General features: G+C 36.0%; 2 protein-coding genes across 6 annotated transcripts in view; one reads left to right on the top strand and one right to left on the bottom strand.

The window, feature by feature from the left end:
• LOC112563740 (centrosomal protein of 95 kDa-like) overlaps window positions 1-5,892 on the bottom strand; it is a 30,259-nt gene extending 24,367 nt beyond the window's left edge. For 3 of the 5 annotated variants that reach the window (XM_025238041.1, XM_025238034.1, XM_025238024.1), the window contains exons 1-7: window positions 5,741-5,892; window positions 3,894-3,945; window positions 3,371-3,499; window positions 2,771-2,995; window positions 2,021-2,108; window positions 690-793; window positions 386-484 (exon numbers count right to left, since the gene is read on the bottom strand). In XM_025238041.1, coding sequence (XP_025093826.1) covers window positions 386-484; window positions 690-793; window positions 2,021-2,108; window positions 2,771-2,995; window positions 3,371-3,499; window positions 3,894-3,945 — 697 coding nt within the window. In that variant the 5' untranslated portion in view covers window positions 5,741-5,892. The remainder of the gene's footprint in view (window positions 1-385; window positions 485-689; window positions 794-2,020; window positions 2,109-2,770; window positions 2,996-3,370; window positions 3,500-3,893; window positions 3,946-5,740) is intronic. The other 2 variants (XM_025238059.1, XM_025238049.1) reach the window with 1 other exon arrangement.
• A 90-nt stretch (window positions 5,893-5,982) lies between these two features.
• Window positions 5,983-18,458, top strand: LOC112563763 (tether containing UBX domain for GLUT4-like). Its single transcript, XM_025238072.1, has 18 exons — window positions 5,983-6,109; window positions 6,287-6,345; window positions 7,062-7,283; window positions 7,827-7,908; window positions 8,725-8,798; window positions 10,548-10,986; window positions 11,427-11,552; window positions 12,098-12,144; window positions 13,472-13,496; window positions 13,924-13,990; window positions 14,439-14,511; window positions 15,067-15,215; window positions 15,436-15,498; window positions 15,974-16,026; window positions 16,291-16,342; window positions 16,628-16,700; window positions 17,496-17,680; window positions 17,818-18,458. The coding sequence occupies exons 1-18, from the start codon at window positions 6,029-6,031 to the stop codon at window positions 17,826-17,828; spliced, it is 1,881 nt and encodes a 626-aa protein (XP_025093857.1). The 5' UTR covers window positions 5,983-6,028; the 3' UTR covers window positions 17,829-18,458.
• The last annotated feature ends 555 nt before the right edge of the window (window positions 18,459-19,013 follow it).

The following is a 19,013-nucleotide window of genomic DNA, read 5'->3' on the forward strand; positions in this document are numbered from 1 at the left end:
AAAGAAATATTCAGGACAGGAGCCAGCAAAGAAATTAAATAACATGAAAGAAGACAGCTCAATTTCACATCCCAAACATACATTATCAGTTGATTTGTGCAATGTTAGTTGACCCAGCATTAGAACATCAGTTGGTTGTGCATTGTCAGTTGCCTGGACATGTCTACAGGTTAACAAATACCAAACAGTGCCATGATATTCTGGAAGGAAGATACCTTACATCAAAGATGCTGTTCATAGAGCTAAGATTGCAATTTCTATCCTACATAAGTAATAGATTTAGTACATAGGGTTTCTAGCAAAATAATGCATGAATCCTACTCAGACATCTACCTGCACTGTAGAAGGACAAAGGAACAGGACAAAGGACAAAGTAACAGCTTACGTTCAAGCAAGGAACTGGCACCGTCAGGGTGAATGGGAGAGGGAGCTGTTGTATAAATCACCTTGGCAGGAGCAGTTGTTCTGTATCCTCTTTCTTTTCCTGCAATATAAACGTATAGACTACTTTCACCATTTGATTTCATGGAGATAAGTTTTTGATTAGGAACAAAATAATGCATTTGTTTAAAAAAAAAAGCATTGCAAACATGCAATGATTATGGGAATCAGTGGCTGTTCACAGGAAAGGAAACATATATAGTCAGCTATTTTGAAAACATATTTTTTTTTTTTTAAGTAGAGCTTACCCTGCGCACGAAATCCTGATGTCTTCTTGGAACCATCCACCTCAGAAGATATGGACCAGCTGTTATCATCTCTGTTATCATCTGTACTTTTTATGACCTTTGCACTGACACAATTTACAATAATTATATATACACTCATAATAGGATTTACATAGCATTCCCCCTACACAGAGACAAGCTCAATGTGCTTTACAAGAGAAAAGAAGCAGTAGGTAAAGATGACTTTTGAAAGAGAGAGGCATCACAATCATGCAAACATATCTATATATATATACACACACATATCCACAGTGACTATTGCAGGAACAGAAAAAAATGCAGAGAGAGGACTAAGGTGGAGAAAGGAACAATCAGGATAGACTGATTAAAGTAGGTATTTCCGAAAGAGATAGGTTTTCAATCCAGACTGGAAATCATGTAATGTCCCAATGTGCTGAGAGACAAAGGCAGAGCATTCCAAATACTAGGGACAGAGAAAGTGAATAAGTGACAACCGAAGCTCTCCAGTCTGATATATGAGACAAGAAAGCTGGCTTGGGAAGAATGAACTGACCTACAAGCTCAGACAGATTAGAATGAGGCCATGAACAACACAACAGCAAAGTACGGCAATCTTAAATTTTATGCTAGCCCAAACTGGCAGCCAGTCCAGATCATGCAGAAGTGGTGTGACATAATCAACCTTCTGCTCACAGAATACAATGCAAGCAGCATTGTTCTGAGTTTTCTGGAGCTTGTAGAGCAGGCAGCAAGGGAGATCAACAAACAGATAGTTGAGCCAGGTGATACAAACAGCAACATAAGCTGCTTGGAGGAAGCAACAGATAGGTCTAATGTGGCTGATCGTATGCAGTTCAATAAAATGGATTTGCAGACTTGAAAGACAATGATGTGTCAAACTTTACTCCAAGGTTCCTGAAAAGAGTAATGATGCCTCCAGAGAAAGTAAGCGATGTAGATAAAGATAGATATCTAAGCATATGTTTGGTAGTTGATGACCATTTCCTTTTTCATTAAGCTGTAATTTGCTCATCGATGCCCAGTGTTTGACAGATCAAGAGTTTACAGAGTGATGGTGAGCAGTCTGTAAAGTTAGCAAGCTGGGAAAAAAAGTTAGAAGCTGAGTATCATTGGCATACACGTGGTATTGCAAGCCAGAGGGGCATATCATAGGACCAAGTGGCTTGACATAGGCAGTAAACAGTCTCAGTCGAGGGTGCTGATGTTTGTGTTTAACGCCGTGCCAGCAACTAAGGCTATATCACGGCAACAAAAAGTAATCTTAACTTTGAATTGACTTTTACAAAAATTACAGGGACTGTAGGACTTACCCATTCCCATCATTGTGTTTAGTCTCACTATTCTCTTTTGATAGAACATCAAGTGCTTGCAATGGTGCCTCTTCCTTTGCTTGATCATCTGTGGACAATTCACACACATGCACAAAAACATTTTCTTAAAACAATTGTATTGAAATTTTCTATGAGATGTACCAGATGACATAACCATAGCAAATAACAGGCAACATCTGCTCCCTAACCATTGAAAGCTGACTCCCTAAGAGTGAACGCTTATCTAGCATATGAAGTGCTTTAAAGGTCAGTTTCAGGTTTCAGGATTATGTCATCTGGTAAGTATCAAAAGAAAGAGAATTTAAAATAAAAATGTTATTTCTTCTTTTACATTACCAGATGACATAATCATAGGAGAATATATATCAGAAGGAGAGAAGCAAAACCAACCCAGCTGATTATCACACTGTCAAGACCGGTCTTACTAGTGCTAAAAATGACAAGTATGGAAAAGTCTCTCAAACAGAATGCTCCAAAGGGAGATTTGCAGGGTTGTCCATGGGACATATTTTTCTATCCCGTCCCATCCCATCCCATGGCAGTTTATGCCTGTCCCATCCCATCCTATCACACGGGATGTTTCCCATGGGATTCCCATGGTATTAACAATCCTATGGACAACACTGACAACTAACCCACTGGGAATGGAAGGATATAGTAAGGGGAAATCTTTAAAAAATCCAAATTAGTTTATATTTATTAACATTTGTTGTCAATCAATATTACTACCTTCAGTGTCTGTGGGTGCATCACTCTCAATCTGCTTGATGACATACTCAAAGAGGAAAATAAAGATGTCAATTAGATTGCTGATGGCCTGCACCTTTCCTTCCACAATATCAATACCACGTATGTGTGAGAGACTGTCCTTAATGACATCAGCAGCTAGTACATCAATCACTATCTGGCAGTTATGAATTTCATCTTCACGTGTCACAGGCTGTCTTACAATGCCTATTTAAAGGAAAACAAAAATATATATTTAGATAACATTATTCTAGTTTTTATATTAATATTATCTTATCACATCAAAGATACTTCAAGTACACTCAATGACCTTGTAAAAAGAATTTTTCTGTAGCTTCCCCAGAAAACACAATAGATCCTTCACATTTGAATATCATCAATAGAACAAACATTTCATAGAACTCTCTTCAAGGAGTAACAATGACTAAACTAAAACTCTTCAGTTCATACCACACATAAGAAACTGCCTGCCTGCACTCACATGCTCTGACCCCTTCCCTTCCCCCAATAATATGTCACTGCACAAAACTTAGAATTAATGCTGAATGCTTCTTATTGTGTCCAAATGGTTGTTGCCATTACCTGGCAGTCTGTCACTGAAAAGACTTTCATACAAGACAACAAAGAGGGCAGCGGTGATGTCCTGGAGTTCAGTTACTTTCGTTGGGAGGTTAAACTGACTCAGAAGGTTGTTGGCTTTGGAGATAACATCTGAAGCCCAATGATAATAATAAATGAGGTCCTTAAAAGAACTTGTCTCTTTATCTCTTCCATATTACAGCATTATCAAAATTAAAATGTCTTACATTTGTCTTAATAAATGATTGAAAAAGCTTGCAAACAAGCATGAATGCAATTAAGCAGAAAGCCACACATGGACATGTGCATGTTAGGAGATATGAATCAGTGCACTTTAGTGTGCAATTACTATATAGGAATAAACAGTAGTTTTCAAATTATAAAGTTAATATTGTGATATAATTTAAACATTCCAAACAATGAGAAAATGCAAACATAAGACAAAACACAAATGTTGTATATTTATAGAACCAGATTCCATAACCATATATATATAATTTGTCAAAATATTTTGATGAATACTTACCATTGTCTACAAGTGAATCATGGGCATATTCAAGACCACTGAAGTCATCCATCTAAATCCAGAAATGTGTCAGATGATAAAACAGGAAATCTTAAAAACAGTACTTACAAAATACTTTTTGCAACTCTTTAGACTGTGCAGCATAAGTAAATTATTCCTTTGGTAGAACAAATTTCTAAAATTAACACAAAAGTATAAATACTAATGGAGTGATTCGTGAATAGTTTATTTTTTCAGCTTTGTCAGTTTTCTTTACTGTAAAATTTCAACAGACAAATCATTTACTAACAGCAACAGGGAACTTTTAAATGTTCAGCACATCTATGACAAACCCTCTGCTGCTTTTTTTCCCTTCCTTCATAAATCTGATTCTATTTTCACTGAGGTAACTAACTTATACTTCATGAGCCATTGAGTAGGTGGTAACCTAATCAGCCAGTATAGTAGAAATTCCTGAAAAAAAGGTGCAGCTGGGCATGCATTATTTGATCAAAGAAAAGACCCTAGCCAAAATTTTAGCTATAGGTTTAGTAAAATGAGAAATATTTAAAATCGAAAAAGCTGATCTGCAGGAAGCAAAATTTATTCACTTTGACCAAATGATGTTCCTTGAGCAAGTATTGACAAAAAATATTTAGTTTCATTCTAAAATAAAATAAAAACTGAATAGAGAAGAAAGTGAAGGTAATTATGTGAGCTGTAATATAAATTTTGTGTTTACTACTCTCAGATTATGAATTTAATAAAAGTAAAAGGCATTTACTTCTGTCCAATTATACCTGTCCAGTGTGTCTATTGTCTATAAAAATTCTATGTTCACTCCCATTGAATTAATCACTATGCCATCTTTACCCTGCTTGGAAGAAAATTAACAGGTGTATATGTGCGTGCATTTTGAGGTGAGGGTGGGTTCAATAAAATGATTTGGATAAGCCTACACTGAGCCCATAAATACAATTTTAGCTGGTGCTTGCAGGTACCAGATCTACCTTACTTGGGTAGGGTAACAGCTGGATAAATGCGCTTCATAATTATAATCTCTGAACAGGGCCGTGCTTAGGGGCAGTCAGATAAGGCATCTGCCTAGGGCCCCACACATTTGATCGTCATCAGGGGCCCTGCGCTTTTGATTAAAATTGTGGCACCTCAGAACCCGCACATGCCCCATGTCTCAGGCCCTGCACACGCCCTATGCCTCAGGCCCTGGGAAGCTAAGAACAGGCCTGGCCCTGAACTTATAGGTATGTGATAGTGCACTAACCACAAAGGTACAGTCTCTTTAATACTGATATAATATGCATATTCCATACATTCACATATGCGTGCGCATGCACACACACCCGGATCTTATCTCTTGGAATAACATACTTCATATTGGTTAACTAATCAGTTAATCAATGCAACTTCATTAATCTACTAAGGAAATTCCTAGATTACCTAGATTAATTTATTCATATCGACTATTTTAGTCCTGATCAGATTTATACATTTTGACGAGTCACATATGACTCATTTCAATACCATTAACAAATGAAGACCGATTTCTTTCAAAGCATTTTATCTAACTATGTGGGCAGAGGTGATGTACTTTGGTTAATTTCGGTTTGTTTATCCTGTAACATCACATTTGTTACCTATTTCACAGATAACCAAGTATTTAAAAGAATAACGAAATAAAGTAAACAATTATTAATCTTATTCTGGATTTTTTTTAAACGAACAACACATAAATACACCAGAACGTGAACAATACTCATTGTTAAAAATTCAAGTCGATGTGTCTACGCATGTTTCAAACCTTCTGCTCGAAAAATTACAAAACTGACATTGAATAGTGCAGTTCCCACCTTCGAATGACTTTCACTTGGTCTGCATTCAACAATTATAGCTGGGATCTCACACAGATACTCAGAGATACCAAAAATGAAATCAAACCAGATATTTAGTTAACGACTTCATTCTTTGCCGCTGCTGATTGTGTACCATCTCCCTGAGGATGCGATAATCTGTAACACAAATGATGATTGGTCACAACGAAAAGTCTATCCAGTCAGTTAGAAGATAACATCTCAAGCTCATTGAGAGATAACTCTTTCGAAGTTCTTCGTTAGTAATATCCCTTCACGTAAACAAGTATGGCAACTTCCGTGCAGGTTTTGTGCCCAAATGGTCATCGTCAAACTGTTAAAGTGACTCCAAATACAAAGCTTTTGCAGGTATCTTTGAATTTTATACCTTGTATCTTCATGCGGAACAACTGTTGTTCCATTTCAGTTTGTATCTCAGTTTGTGTAAGAGGCTTCCCGCAATAAGCAATAAAAATAATCACTTTCGCATAGTCAACTACGCATTGTTGCTGCTACGTTGACAATAATCATAATATTCGTTTTCAGGTTCTTGAGGAAGTATGCTCGAAACAAGGATTTCTTCCTACAGATGAATATAATCTTATGTAAGAAATTTGTAGTTATATCAATGCTATATCTTAAATTATAGATAAAGCAGCAGTTTTATTAAGTTATGGCAAAATAAATTTTTCTTAAGTCTTAATTGAGGTTGATTTGTTTTCTTAATGAGTTTCCTGTTGATCGCATATAATATGATTATAAAGTTATCGTGTAACATAAATGGCGAAGTCTATTTCTGTGTACTTAAATTTTGTGATGATTTCTTTCAACTAGTGCAAAAAAAAAAATAAAAGCTACTGGAAGTGTTGAATTATGTGTATGCATCAGCTCAATTAGCCATTATATGTCTGACTTAGCAGTGGCGAATTCTTCCTCATCATTGGGGTGGCAAAATTAAGAATTGTGCAGTGCTTTATTTATATATGAGTCATGGCACTCATGAAAAAAAACAGTAGTTTTCAATGCCAATTTGTAAATACAATGAATAGCCACTGTCCTTTGAGAAATTAATTTAAATTATATTTAAATTTTATCAGTGGCCATTGTCATTTGAAAAAGATGTTTAAATTATATTTTCATATCATCTTCTTTTATAAGATTTGCTTCTTTTTATGAATGGCAGTCATTAGACTTTTTCTGTGGATACAGCTATTCATCTAAAATAAAAGATAAATGCTAATGTTCATTTATAAATTGTACATTTGATGTAAACATTTATTGAAGTATATTACACATAAAAATTTCTTTGTACTTTTTTCAGTCATGGACGAACAACAGTTGATTTGTCTTCAACCTTTCGCTTTTCCAATCTACCTAACAATGCCAAGCTTGAACTTTCAAAAGCTACAAAGCCTCGTTCTCAATCTGAGACAGAAGTTACCATTGCACTCCATCTTGAAAATGGTGATCGCCTACAAAACTCATTTTACCCATCAACATCTCTGTGGGATATTCTCAACTACTGGGAGTCCCAGGATAATGGGTGTGTATCATTTTTTCATTTATTTTCAAAGCTGGCAATATTTCATTATTTTTCATTTTGCAAGAGACTGGAATGCTTTTGATTCTGCATTTCTATACATGTTATCAGTGGTCCTTACAATACAACTAGGTTTAAATGCCTAGTCATGTAGTCTTATTTCTAGCATGTTCTACATGTATTTTGCAGAATTTGCTGTCTTTTAATTTGTTGGATTTTCTTTTTTTAGAGATATTTTGATTTTGCTTACTAAATATTTTATAATGGTGAGTCATTTTTAAAGCAGGGAGGGTTATCAAAGAGAACAAACATTGGAAGGTGCTAAGTATTGTTCATTTGTTTCTTAGAGCTTGCCTTATTTTATGAGGTTGTTTAAGGTCCAGATTTTCCATAAACTTATATTTCTCATAATTTCAAAGTATCTTGCTAGTATCAGCCAGCCAGCTATCATTTACATTTAATTGTTATAAATTCTCCAGTTTCAAATTCATTTGGTGGAAAAAAATTTTCTGAGAAATTTAGCGAATGGATCTTTTTCCCATTCAGGGCTTACAAAGGTCACCTGACCAAAACTGACACAAGCAAAACACCTCCTGTGCATCCAGTGTGCATCTACATGAGAGAAGAGGTGAGGTCTATCTGTTTTATTTTTCATTTCATATTTGCAGGATCTTTCTATTTGCATTTTTAAAGGGGGTGTGTGTGTGTGGGGGGGGGTTGTTACGGCTGACATTCTCACTAAAGCATCCATCACCATGACAATGAGATTTGGATGTCCTAAGGTTGTATCTTGGCTCTGACATACCTCTCTGTATGTGACACCTGTTTACAGGACTGACTGTTGGTGGTTTTCTTTAGATAATTTGATTTCCTCCACCCTATGTGTGTGCATGCACTCACTTGTGTGTGGAGAAGAAAGAGAGAGTTGTAATTTGCATGATGGTGATTAAATTGTAAGATACACCTGCTGAATGTGTATGCTTGTGCAGCACCATGTATGTAAAGCATCTTGAACCTGCTGTTGCTGGCTGGGAAGCCACTTCATAAATAAGCATTATATTTTCTGTTTTTGTTCTGTTTCTATATTATGATATACTGAAAGTGCATTAGCTTCTGTGTTTTAGCCATATTAATCCAGACCTCATAATCCTTCGTGTGATTGTCATATGTTGGATTCACTTCTGGGTATGACACATGACTATTTTAAACTAGAAAGGACAGCTAAAATTTTGTAAAGAATAATGCTTTTATTGTAGATATTCTGATTGATCTACATATATCTGTATCAACTGTGTATGTCTATTGTAAGGAACACGGTGCAAGTGTCTTATTAAAATACTAGTCAACAAGCACTTCACTTCATCTGCTGTTCAAGAAACAGATCACAAAAGTTCTTTTGGCATTAAATATAAATATAACAAAGAATCCTTTTTGTTTGTTTTAGGTGATAGGGGAGGATGCACTTCGAAATGTTACTTTGAAAAAATTGGCTTTAACCTCCGGGAAAGCTATCATTAGGTAAGGGTAATATTTATGTTGATGATTTTACTCTAATTGTTAGCTTATTTTGAATGGAGATTGGCCTTCAATATAAGGGCCATTCACTCACAGACTTTAAGTTTCAGGACATCCCTTTCTTCTTCTTGTTCCTAATCACCCCCAGTGGGGCATAGGGCCGCAAGGACATCCCTTTAGGATTTGTATTTTTCTATCAAAATAATTGACATTAATAACTTTTATTGTTGTTGCACATGACCACAGAAGGAGTAGCAGTACTGATGACTGGTTGATCGTACTCCGAAACGAGACCTGAAGATTGTAATGGGTAACATGAATGCCAGAGTTGGAAATGACAATACAGACAAAGGACATGTGGGCAACTGCAATGAGAATGGTGAGCTGTTCACAGACCTCTGCTTGTTCATTGACCTTCATCAGAGGCACAGTCTTTCTACACAAAACCATTCACAAGACCACCTAGACTTCACCAGATGGACATACAGAAAACCAGATTGAACACATCACCATTAATCGACAGTTTAGAAAGGAGTCTGCTGGATGTTGGGGTAAGGCATGGTGCAGTGCAGCCACAGATAACCCTGTTTGTGGCAACCATGAAGATAAAGCTGAGGTCCTTCTGTGACTTCAGACAGACCACACCACACATTCAACATGCAGTTTCTTAGAGACCACAGAAAGCAAGAAGAGTTCAACTGCAAAGTTAAAAACAAGTTTGCGGTGCTGGAGGGCTCCTTGAAGAAACAGTGGCCAACCGCTGGACAGGATTACAGGAGACATGAAAGATTGCCTGCACATATGTTCTGGGAAAGAAAGAGAAACAACAAGGAATGGCTAACTTAAGGGACCTGGCAAAAGATAGAGGAAAGGAAAGAGCTGAAGCAGAAGATCAGCCCGTATCAAGACCAGCAGGAAAAAGAAGAGCTCAGAGCAAAGCACTGGGAGATGAATCAAGAAGTGAAGAAGAGTGCAAGAGACAGTTCCCACACAGGATGGCAGAAGAGTCAGATTAAGTAGCTGGGCAAAATAACCCAAAGAGACTATAGGAAATTACAAGAATTCTGTAAGGAAGGAAAAACTACATATTTCCACCAAAGTTCATTGCCATCATTCAGCAGCTATATGAAGACTCGACATGACAGGTGATCCACATTGGGAAGTTGACTAACCCCTTCACAGTGAGGACTGGAGTGAGGCAAGATTGTCTTTAATTTCTGTCATAATTCTTCACTATGTTGCATGACTGTCCATGATGAGGAGGTGGAAATTGTCAACAAACTTAAGTACCTAGGTACTATCTTTAACAGGAGTTTTTGCTGGGATACCAACACTCAGGCTATCGAGAAGAAAGTTCAAAAGGGCCTCTTCCTTCTTCAGAACACTGAAAGTCTTCCTCAGTCTCCCAGGGATTTGATCAGCTATTTTAAAAGTTTTATATAGAGAGTGAGTGGGCTGTTCTTCTCAGTCATTTGTTTTTTACAACAGTTTTAGGACAGGAGCAGAGTGTGTTGTATAACCTGCTCCAAAGACAGCCCATCGTGACCTTCAGACTCTGTATAACTGTCAGACATTTTCAAAAGTGCCTGCAATTCTATGCGATGACAGCCATGTCCTCTTGTCATTTTTGTTCTTTTCTATTCTTTAAAGCTAACACACCATTTTGACTTATTTACTTGTTATATTTTGTATAATATTACTAGTTATCTGCCATAGGAAAAACCTCAGAGAGTTGATTTATGCATTATTCAGGCTGGTGCATCGCCCAGTGGATGACACTACCCTTGCCAATGTCATAAGTCAGATGGAAAAAGAGAAAGCAAAACAGAATACATTGGAAGCCATGGCACAGAAATCAGATGCAGAGGATCCGGAAATAGAAGCTGTCACTTCTCTTCAGTTTAATTCTGATAACGAGAAGGTGGAGTCTCCAGGACTGGGAAGTGAAGTTGATGACAGACGAGAATCAATGGACATTCAGGAGACAGCAGGTCAGGAAAGTCATCTAGAGAGGTCTACCCAAAATGACGTTAATGCCACACAGCATATGGGTGCTTTGGCTGATGAACAAACCAGGAGTAACCACAACGAAGGGCAAAGTTCTCTTGAACAAATTAGAAGAATGAACATACCAGGCCTGGAAATTATCACTCCTGATGATTTCTATGACCTGTCTCCTGAAGAGCAACAGGTGAGAAAAAAGACATTTTTCATTTGGAATGTTGTTTTGAAAAAGAGCAAAAGGTACCTTAGCCTAGTGGATGCAAGGGCAGCTAACATAAATAGCTCACCATATCTTACACATGGCATGTTGAAGGCAGAACCTGTCTCATGCTGCCATTTTCTTTCTCACTTTCGGTATGTATTTTCTGCAAAGCAGCTGCAGATTGGACAGGGACATGTTTTCATGCAACAGGAAGGTTATGCAGGTGTAGACATTGAGCTTTATGGTTAGGGGCTGAAAGATTTGGATTTGATGGTTCTTTTAATATTTAACAAAAATGTCAAAAAGCCAGATATTACTTTCCTGTTCATATTCACTGTCAAAGTGTCTTAAAGATTCAATGGGACAGAAAGGTATTAATAAATGTTGATAACTGACACAGTAATAGCAGTGGTTCTCTTGTGCAGACTGCCCAGCAGCTTGCACAGCAGGTCATGCCAGCATTGTTTAGTCAGCAGAAACAGCAGGAAATGTCAAAACCTAAAAATGCTAAAAAACAGCAAGCTCCACGACAGTCATTTGCTGATTTTAAGGTATCATCCACTCTGCTGCACTGGCTACAAATGTCCATATATTCTATTTAAGGGAGGAGGGGTGAGAGAGAGAGCACGTACAGACACATGTTAACTAAGAAACTAAAAAATGTTCTTCATTAATTACACACCAATTTTCACTGTGTCCTTTAATGTTCGTCCCTTAAAGAGGACACTGTAATTTAAACCTTTTCTCAATTTTACATGAATCCTCTTATATATATATACTTTAATAAAGAATTAAGAAAGTGGTGAAACAACTATTTAGAATTAATAAAATGTCAGTACTGTAGTATAATAGCAGACAAGTTTTTATTTGCTAGTCTGTAAGTTGTTGAGAACTGTTGCTGTCTTGGGTTGTCTCATTACATTTGATGCTTGAGTTGTTCCTGCAGTTGCCAATGAATGTTTCTCAATTTAGCAAAAACTAATTGTGCTGTTGTTCTCTGTGTTTGACAAGCTGCTTGAAGCATACCATCTGGGATTAAAGTATGTAATCTTGAAAATATCATTGGTTATATGTTGAGTATGTTTTTTTCTTCCAGTTTCCAGAAGAAACTAAAGGAAGGGATTTATACCACAATGAACTAAGGTGAGCATGCGCATCTTGCAGGTAATAAAGTTCTTTGGCTCTATTTTCATTGTTACCCATTAGTGTCGTTAAACTCTCTTCACGGCAATTTCCATGAAAGAAAAAATAATGTTCTTCCTGATTGATCTTTAAACCAGATTAATTCTTGCTGCTGTGTACCTAGCTTTAAGGCTGCAAAGCTGTTTTAAAATGTCCAGATTACTTTTTATTGAGGAAATGTTAATCAAATCACTTGCTCTGTGAATATTGATCGTCAGTTTCTTGTTGGCAAGCACTCATCAATTTGTTTTTCAGCCCAGCCCATTTTTGGAAAATACTGTGCAATTTGAACATGTTCTGTCAGCTCACTTTTAATCTAAATACAGGATTAACATGTCAACAGCATAAAAAGGAAATATTGTGAAAATTGTTGAATAAGGGGGATTTTACATAGTAAGGTCATCATTTATTAATAATCTTGTAGATGTAGTCATTAGTACTTGTAAATTATCTGTAGATGACACTAGGATATACAAAAATTTGCAGAACAACCTCAGCATCCCAGAATTATCACATAACAAGTACATCCAAGGGTGTGCAGGTTACTATTTACCATTTACCAGAACAGTTTCTAACAAGACATAGGGGTAACTTTTGATGGCTTAGTGGTTAGAGTGTGGGCATCTGAACTCAGTGGCACACAGGTTCAATACCCGTATAGCACAACCCAGTTCCTCCTGGTCAACCCAGCTGGCGGTAATGGGTACCTGACTCCAAAGAGAGTTGGGGAAGGTAAGGCAGCGAGGGAGAGAAGGTGGACTCTGCCCTCATGTAAAGATCTCTTAACACCTCACTCCCTAACGACGACCTTTACCACATAAAGAATGACTTGCAGCTTCCCTAAAGACTCATCAGAGGGGATGACAAAGTTAAAATTCACCAGCTCAGTAGTGTTGATATGAATTCATCAAGTTTAACCAGACATTTAGAATAAGAAACACTCAACAAAATTTATGTACTGTGCAGTCATACTAACATTCACAGAAATGTATTTTTGTCACAGGGTAGCATGTCTCTGGAACTGCCTTTCAGAATATGTAAAGATTGCACCTAGTATTAACATATTTTAAAACCTCTTACATGAGTACAAAATTTTAATGACTTACTGGTATGACTACCATGCATAAAATGTCTTGAGACTCAAACCTGATAACAACAGCAGTACACAGAATGAAGAGATGGTACATAAGCTTCTGGCATAACTGATTGTCAGTATCCTGCTACTACCAGATTTCATTAAATTTCAGTGCAATTTATAAATAATCATCTGCTTTTCTGTCTGTTGTAGTGAAGTCAAAGTTGAAGAATTCAAAGTAAGTTTAAAATTGAGCATATGATAGTTAAACACCAACGTAGTTCATAAGAATACAAACACACATCAACAGATCAATGTATAACACTTTTGTGTTTTATTTTTTTAAGCATAAGCTTGTACAGATCCTCCATATTTATGTTATCCATGGAGGTAAACAACATGATAATACATAAAAAAGATAAATTTGTTCCTAGAGATTAGTCTGCAATTTAACACTTTTTTAAAACTGTGATATATATATGTATACACTTTCTTAGTCATCACATCATTTGTCATTAGTAAAGAACAAGATTTGGTTAAGTACATTTAAAAGTGTGTAGTATGTTCAGTGTATTTTTCCCTGTGTGGTGTATACATGAAAGTGAACTTGTAAAGATATATGCAATGTTATCACTTTTTTAAAATACCAAAACTTTTTTTATCAGCCATGTGAGAGAGAGGCAGTTGTATTTGACAGTAACGAAGAAAGAAGTTCAAAGACAATACCACAAGGTAAAAAATAAAGAAAAAAAAAGAAGTTTAGCTTGTTTATCAACTGTAGGTAAAAATGTTTAACTTGTTAAATGCTTGAGGTGTTGTTGGCAGAACACTCTGTATCACATTTTCTGTATGTATTCTTGAACGGATGGAGGGGGAAGAAAGAAGACATAAAGTAAGCAGTGTGGGTTGTTACAAGCTACAGAAATGTTAATCAAAAAGTGTGATACAACGTTGACACATTACTACAGTTTATGGCGGTTCCCTTTGAATAGTATTCATTTTAGTCGCTTTCAAGCTTAATTCACTATAGGATTTTTGGATTCTCTTAACTAAAAGCAAATGAACTATGTGATATTAGGCTTGAAATAATTGGTTATTAGTATTTTAAAAATTTATACTTTTATTTGTTATTCTCATTTAAATTAACATCTGATTGAAGATAAATGTTTTAAACTGACAGATGTTGGAGATGACTTCTTTGAAATAACAGAAGCAGATTTAAAAAGCCTTATGAGAGATTTGCAAAAACAAGTGTAAGGATTTTTTGGCGTTTTATGTTGTATAATTAGTTGGCTTTATTAATTCTTAAGGTTAAGATGTTAAATCATTCAACTGCTAAATGTTTCTAGTTTCATACAAAGCATAGATTATATCATGAGAATATGCAGTTTCATAGTTATACATGTCAGAGAAAGTGTGTGGTTAAATGAGTAGGTTTCTTTAATTTTCATAATGTAAGCTACTTTTTATCTTTTACATTATTGGGTTAGATAGTAAAGCATGCTATTCATTCTTTAGTGGTTCAGAAAGCAGAGGTACTTATTTGTCAGTTTAACTTCATAAAATCTCTGCATGTTTTGTGAAGTTTGAAATTGGAGAGAGAGTTTGGAACATTTTGTAAATAAATACACAGGTTGATTTTTTAGAATGTATTTCAGAGATTTTTATGTGTAAAATAAATGGAAAAATTTACCATGAACATGCTATAATAAGTTATTTGTATGTGAACGTGATCAGAGAGTTTAAATTCAAGAAAACTTATAAATATTTTTAAAATTGAAAATTTAGACACAAATTTTTTGCAACAGTTCCTCTTTGACAGACCGTCCCCTTATGACAGAATCAATGCGGCAAACAGAAATGGAGCAAAGATATCAACATTACCACTCTGTTGTCTTACGAGTCCAGTTTACTGATGGCCTTGTCCTTCAGGGATGCTTTCGACCACGAGAAACAGGTCTGGTTATAAATACAAGCTTTATAAAGTAACTCTTGTATTATAGTTCTTCTCTCTTTCTCAATATATTTTTTTTAATAATCAACGAATAGATTTGAAGTAGCTTATGGTTTGGGTGGGAATATCTGTTAATGACATAACTACCATTTTGATATTCTTGTTCTAGATGCAGAAAGAAATCACCTTTTGTTTGGTCACTGTCTTTTATTTTACATTTCAGTTTTTGCTTTATACAAGTTTGTCAAAGAAAACCTGGAAGACCCGAACCATGAGTTTTACTTATGTATGTATTGAAAATTGTGTGTATTTTCTCATTGAAAATGAATAGGCACTAATATTTTATATATTGCTTATTCTGTATGCAGATTACAAAAATGGCTGATGTGAATTTTTCAGCAGTAACAGCTTGAGAACTCACTGTGTGATTTATTCTTATTTACAATTGTCATACATTGGCAAATTTTCTTTTTGTTTGACAGAGATTTACTTCTTAGCAGTATCTAGTAATTGTTCCGGTAGAAAGTTAAATGTTGAAAAAATTTATTGTGTAATTATGGCAGCAAACATTGGCCTAAAGCATTCAGTGTTAATCATTGTTTTAGAATCACTGTTCATAATTTTAAAAAGCACAGTAGAATACAAAAAGAAACTTAAAATATTGCAATAAATAACAAGCAGGATAAACATGTAACATGAAAATGTTTTATTATTATTATATTAGTTTCAATGTTACTTTACATATTTTTGTTTTTCTTTAGATACATCCCCTCCAAAACGCATTCTGTCTGATATGGCACTATCATTAGTGGAAGTGAGTGCAAAGCCTTCTTTTTTTCAAAAAAAAAGATATTCACTTTAATAGTTAAAGAGGATAATGATATCATCATCATTCTAGTGTAACAAAGTGAATGTGATTACTGGTTAAGTCTCCTAAAAAGGGATCTTGTTCATTTGGATTACCTTTCTGACTTCTAATTATAACTGTAGATACATATAGCTGAGTGGTGGGGCTGTGAAAACAAAACAACAAACAGCCTACCAGCCTTCTACATATATTTTTTTGTCTTCTCGTTAGGCTGACCTAGCCCCTGCAACAGTGGTTTATTTTGGATCCAGTCAGTCACAAGGTAAAATTTGGGAATGATCTAGCATCTGATGCTTTATTTCAGTTAACTTAGACTCTCTTCACTTATGTCTGGTTTAGAAAACTGACTGACTAGTGGTTTCCAGAAAAATGTCCTCGTCCCACTCTTTTACCTGAGACTAGAGTCAAGCATCAGATTTGTGCTTATGTGTGTATGCATACATGCGTTGTTGTTCTTTTATGTGTATGCAGATGGAAGGAGGGGCTCTGAGTGCACAGAAAAGCTAAAAAGTTTCATATTTGTAAGTAAATAACTGCAATGTTTCAGATCACTGGCTGTCAGAACCAGTTCGATCAGGAATTGTGCCGAAGCTGCATGCAGATGAGCTGTCTGTAAAAAAGTGAGACCTTACATGTCAAAGTTTGTCATAAAAACTTTCAAGTATTAAAAAAAAATGCTGAAATTTTGCAGAAATAATCAATAAGCTCTCTATGGACTGGGCATCGTAATTTTATGCTTTTATACAGGTCTTATGCAGAGTTATTCTGTTTTTCTGGAAGTGTACACATTAGTTTTTGTTACTCCTCGAGGAGCATAGGGCCACAACAACACCTTGCAAGCGGACCTGGTTTTGGCCCATGTGGTTCTGATGTCTTTTGCCTCCCTTTTTACTGTTCTTTACCAAGTCTTCTTTGGTCTCCCAGCTCTTCTCTTCCTCTGAGGATTCCAGTAAGTGCCTGCTTGGAAATGGTGTCAGCTGGTTTGGCAGGGTGTGTCCTATCTAGCCCCATTTGTGCTTTTTGTTGTCTTGGCCAGTGGCGGTCTGGTTTGCTCTTTTCCACAGGCTACTGTTGATCTTTTCAGGCCATCTTATTCCCAGAATATAGTATCTTCACTATAGTGTTCAAGTATATGTGAAAAACCATTCACATACTTGTTATCTTTCTCATGACTTAATTTTTAAAAATTGCTGATATATTGAATATGCACAAACAGCAGATCTATATTGGCATACAGCTATGCTATTCAGCTTTGCAAGATGAAAACAGCTTAGAAAGAATGTGTCACAAGCTTGTAGGAGACATATTGCTGTCCTGAATAATATAGTGGCTCTGTGAATGGTATATGGTGCTGATGAATGATATAACAGTATTGAAGACAGGCTGAACCTAGGATTTAATTTTTTTTTTGTCAGATTGGCCAAGAAGAGGATAGAGAGTATGTCTGCCAGTTCATCAGCAAAAAGCATGCAAGCCACTGCCTTGGGTCCTGCCAGTGGTGAAGAAGACAGCACACAGAATGACAGAACAGAGGTGGCTGGACCCAGAAGAGCTGCTAGCTCAAATGATTCAGCTAAGATGCCGAAATGGCTTAAACTTGGTAAGTGGTTTCTTAGAGATGTCAGCATAAATTTGAAAACTTGGGGTTTATTTATTTGTTGATAAATTAAAATTATTGATTGTATGGGTGCTGCTTAACTTCTCATTTTTGTTGTTAATCTATTTTCATGCTTTCAGGTAACAAATGAAGTAGTTCTGATTTGAATTGACATTTGTCATCAGCTGGACAAGCATGGTTTCCAAACTTTTGTCACTTTTTCCACAAACTGTAGCAGGGTTTAAATGGCTGCAATACACCTGTCCAGCATCATCTGTTTCAATGAGTCAGTCATGAAAGGTGTAAGAAGCAGTGTATGATGGAATAGTTGTGCATAGATTGTGAGCTTTATAAATGATAGGTAATTTTTGTAATGTGAATGATTAACTGGGCAGTCGGAATGGTTATACCAACTAGATGATGTATCAGTATCTGTCTCACATTTTGTTGTCTTTTGTGGGCTCAAGCCAGGGAAATGCTTTGAATGTAAATGAAACATAACCAGTTACTGCTTCATAGGCTGTTTAGTAATGTTTATAAATTTACAGTATAACATTTATTTTGGTTTTGCATTGGCTTTGCGGCCTATATAATGTTTGAGGTTCAGTCCCGACAGAGCAAAGTATCACTTTAGTAACATATATATCTAGCTTCATTGGTTAGGTGACATATTCAGTGGAAAACTAAATTTGTAGGTTACAAAACAAAGAAAATTTGAAGAAGATGCTAGTCTATTCGTTAATCTTCCTTTTCTGTGCAAATAAACAAATCATGCTAAGTTTTTTGCATTCATTGTGGATGCTTCTGAGAGTTGGTTGGGTGTGAGGGAATGTGTGGAGAGAGAGACAGGTTAGTCCTTAAAAGTTGTGTTTGACTATGTCCTTAGGAAACCTACAGAACCTCTCATCTTTGTGACCCTTATGTGACTCAGTTTGAACAAATTAGACATTGTCTTTGGTACCTTTGGTGCCTACACTCAATCAATCTAACTGGAACCTCATACATGTGGCCTAGTTCTATGCAGTGTGCACTAAACTGCTTGAAATTTGTTTCAAAAACAATGCTTGGCATGCTTGAGGTGCCTAATTCCATCTGATAGTTTTCAGAAATAAACTAAAATTCATCAGAACAGATCTTGGGCATGTCCATCTTATCCCTAACTCACATCAGCATCTTATCATTTATTTCAATTCACTGTGATTTTTGACAAACCTGGCTTCAGGAAATCGATGGCCTGTATGTGAAAAAACCCCAAAAACATACAGATGGTGGTTATGATTGAGATTATTGATCATAATTACAGAAACGTAACATGAATTGTGATTATTAAAATATC

Source organism: Pomacea canaliculata, linkage group LG1 (genome assembly GCF_003073045.1).
Source record: "Pomacea canaliculata isolate SZHN2017 linkage group LG1, ASM307304v1, whole genome shotgun sequence".
In the NCBI taxonomy this organism is placed as follows: Eukaryota; Metazoa; Mollusca; class Gastropoda; order Architaenioglossa; family Ampullariidae; genus Pomacea; species Pomacea canaliculata.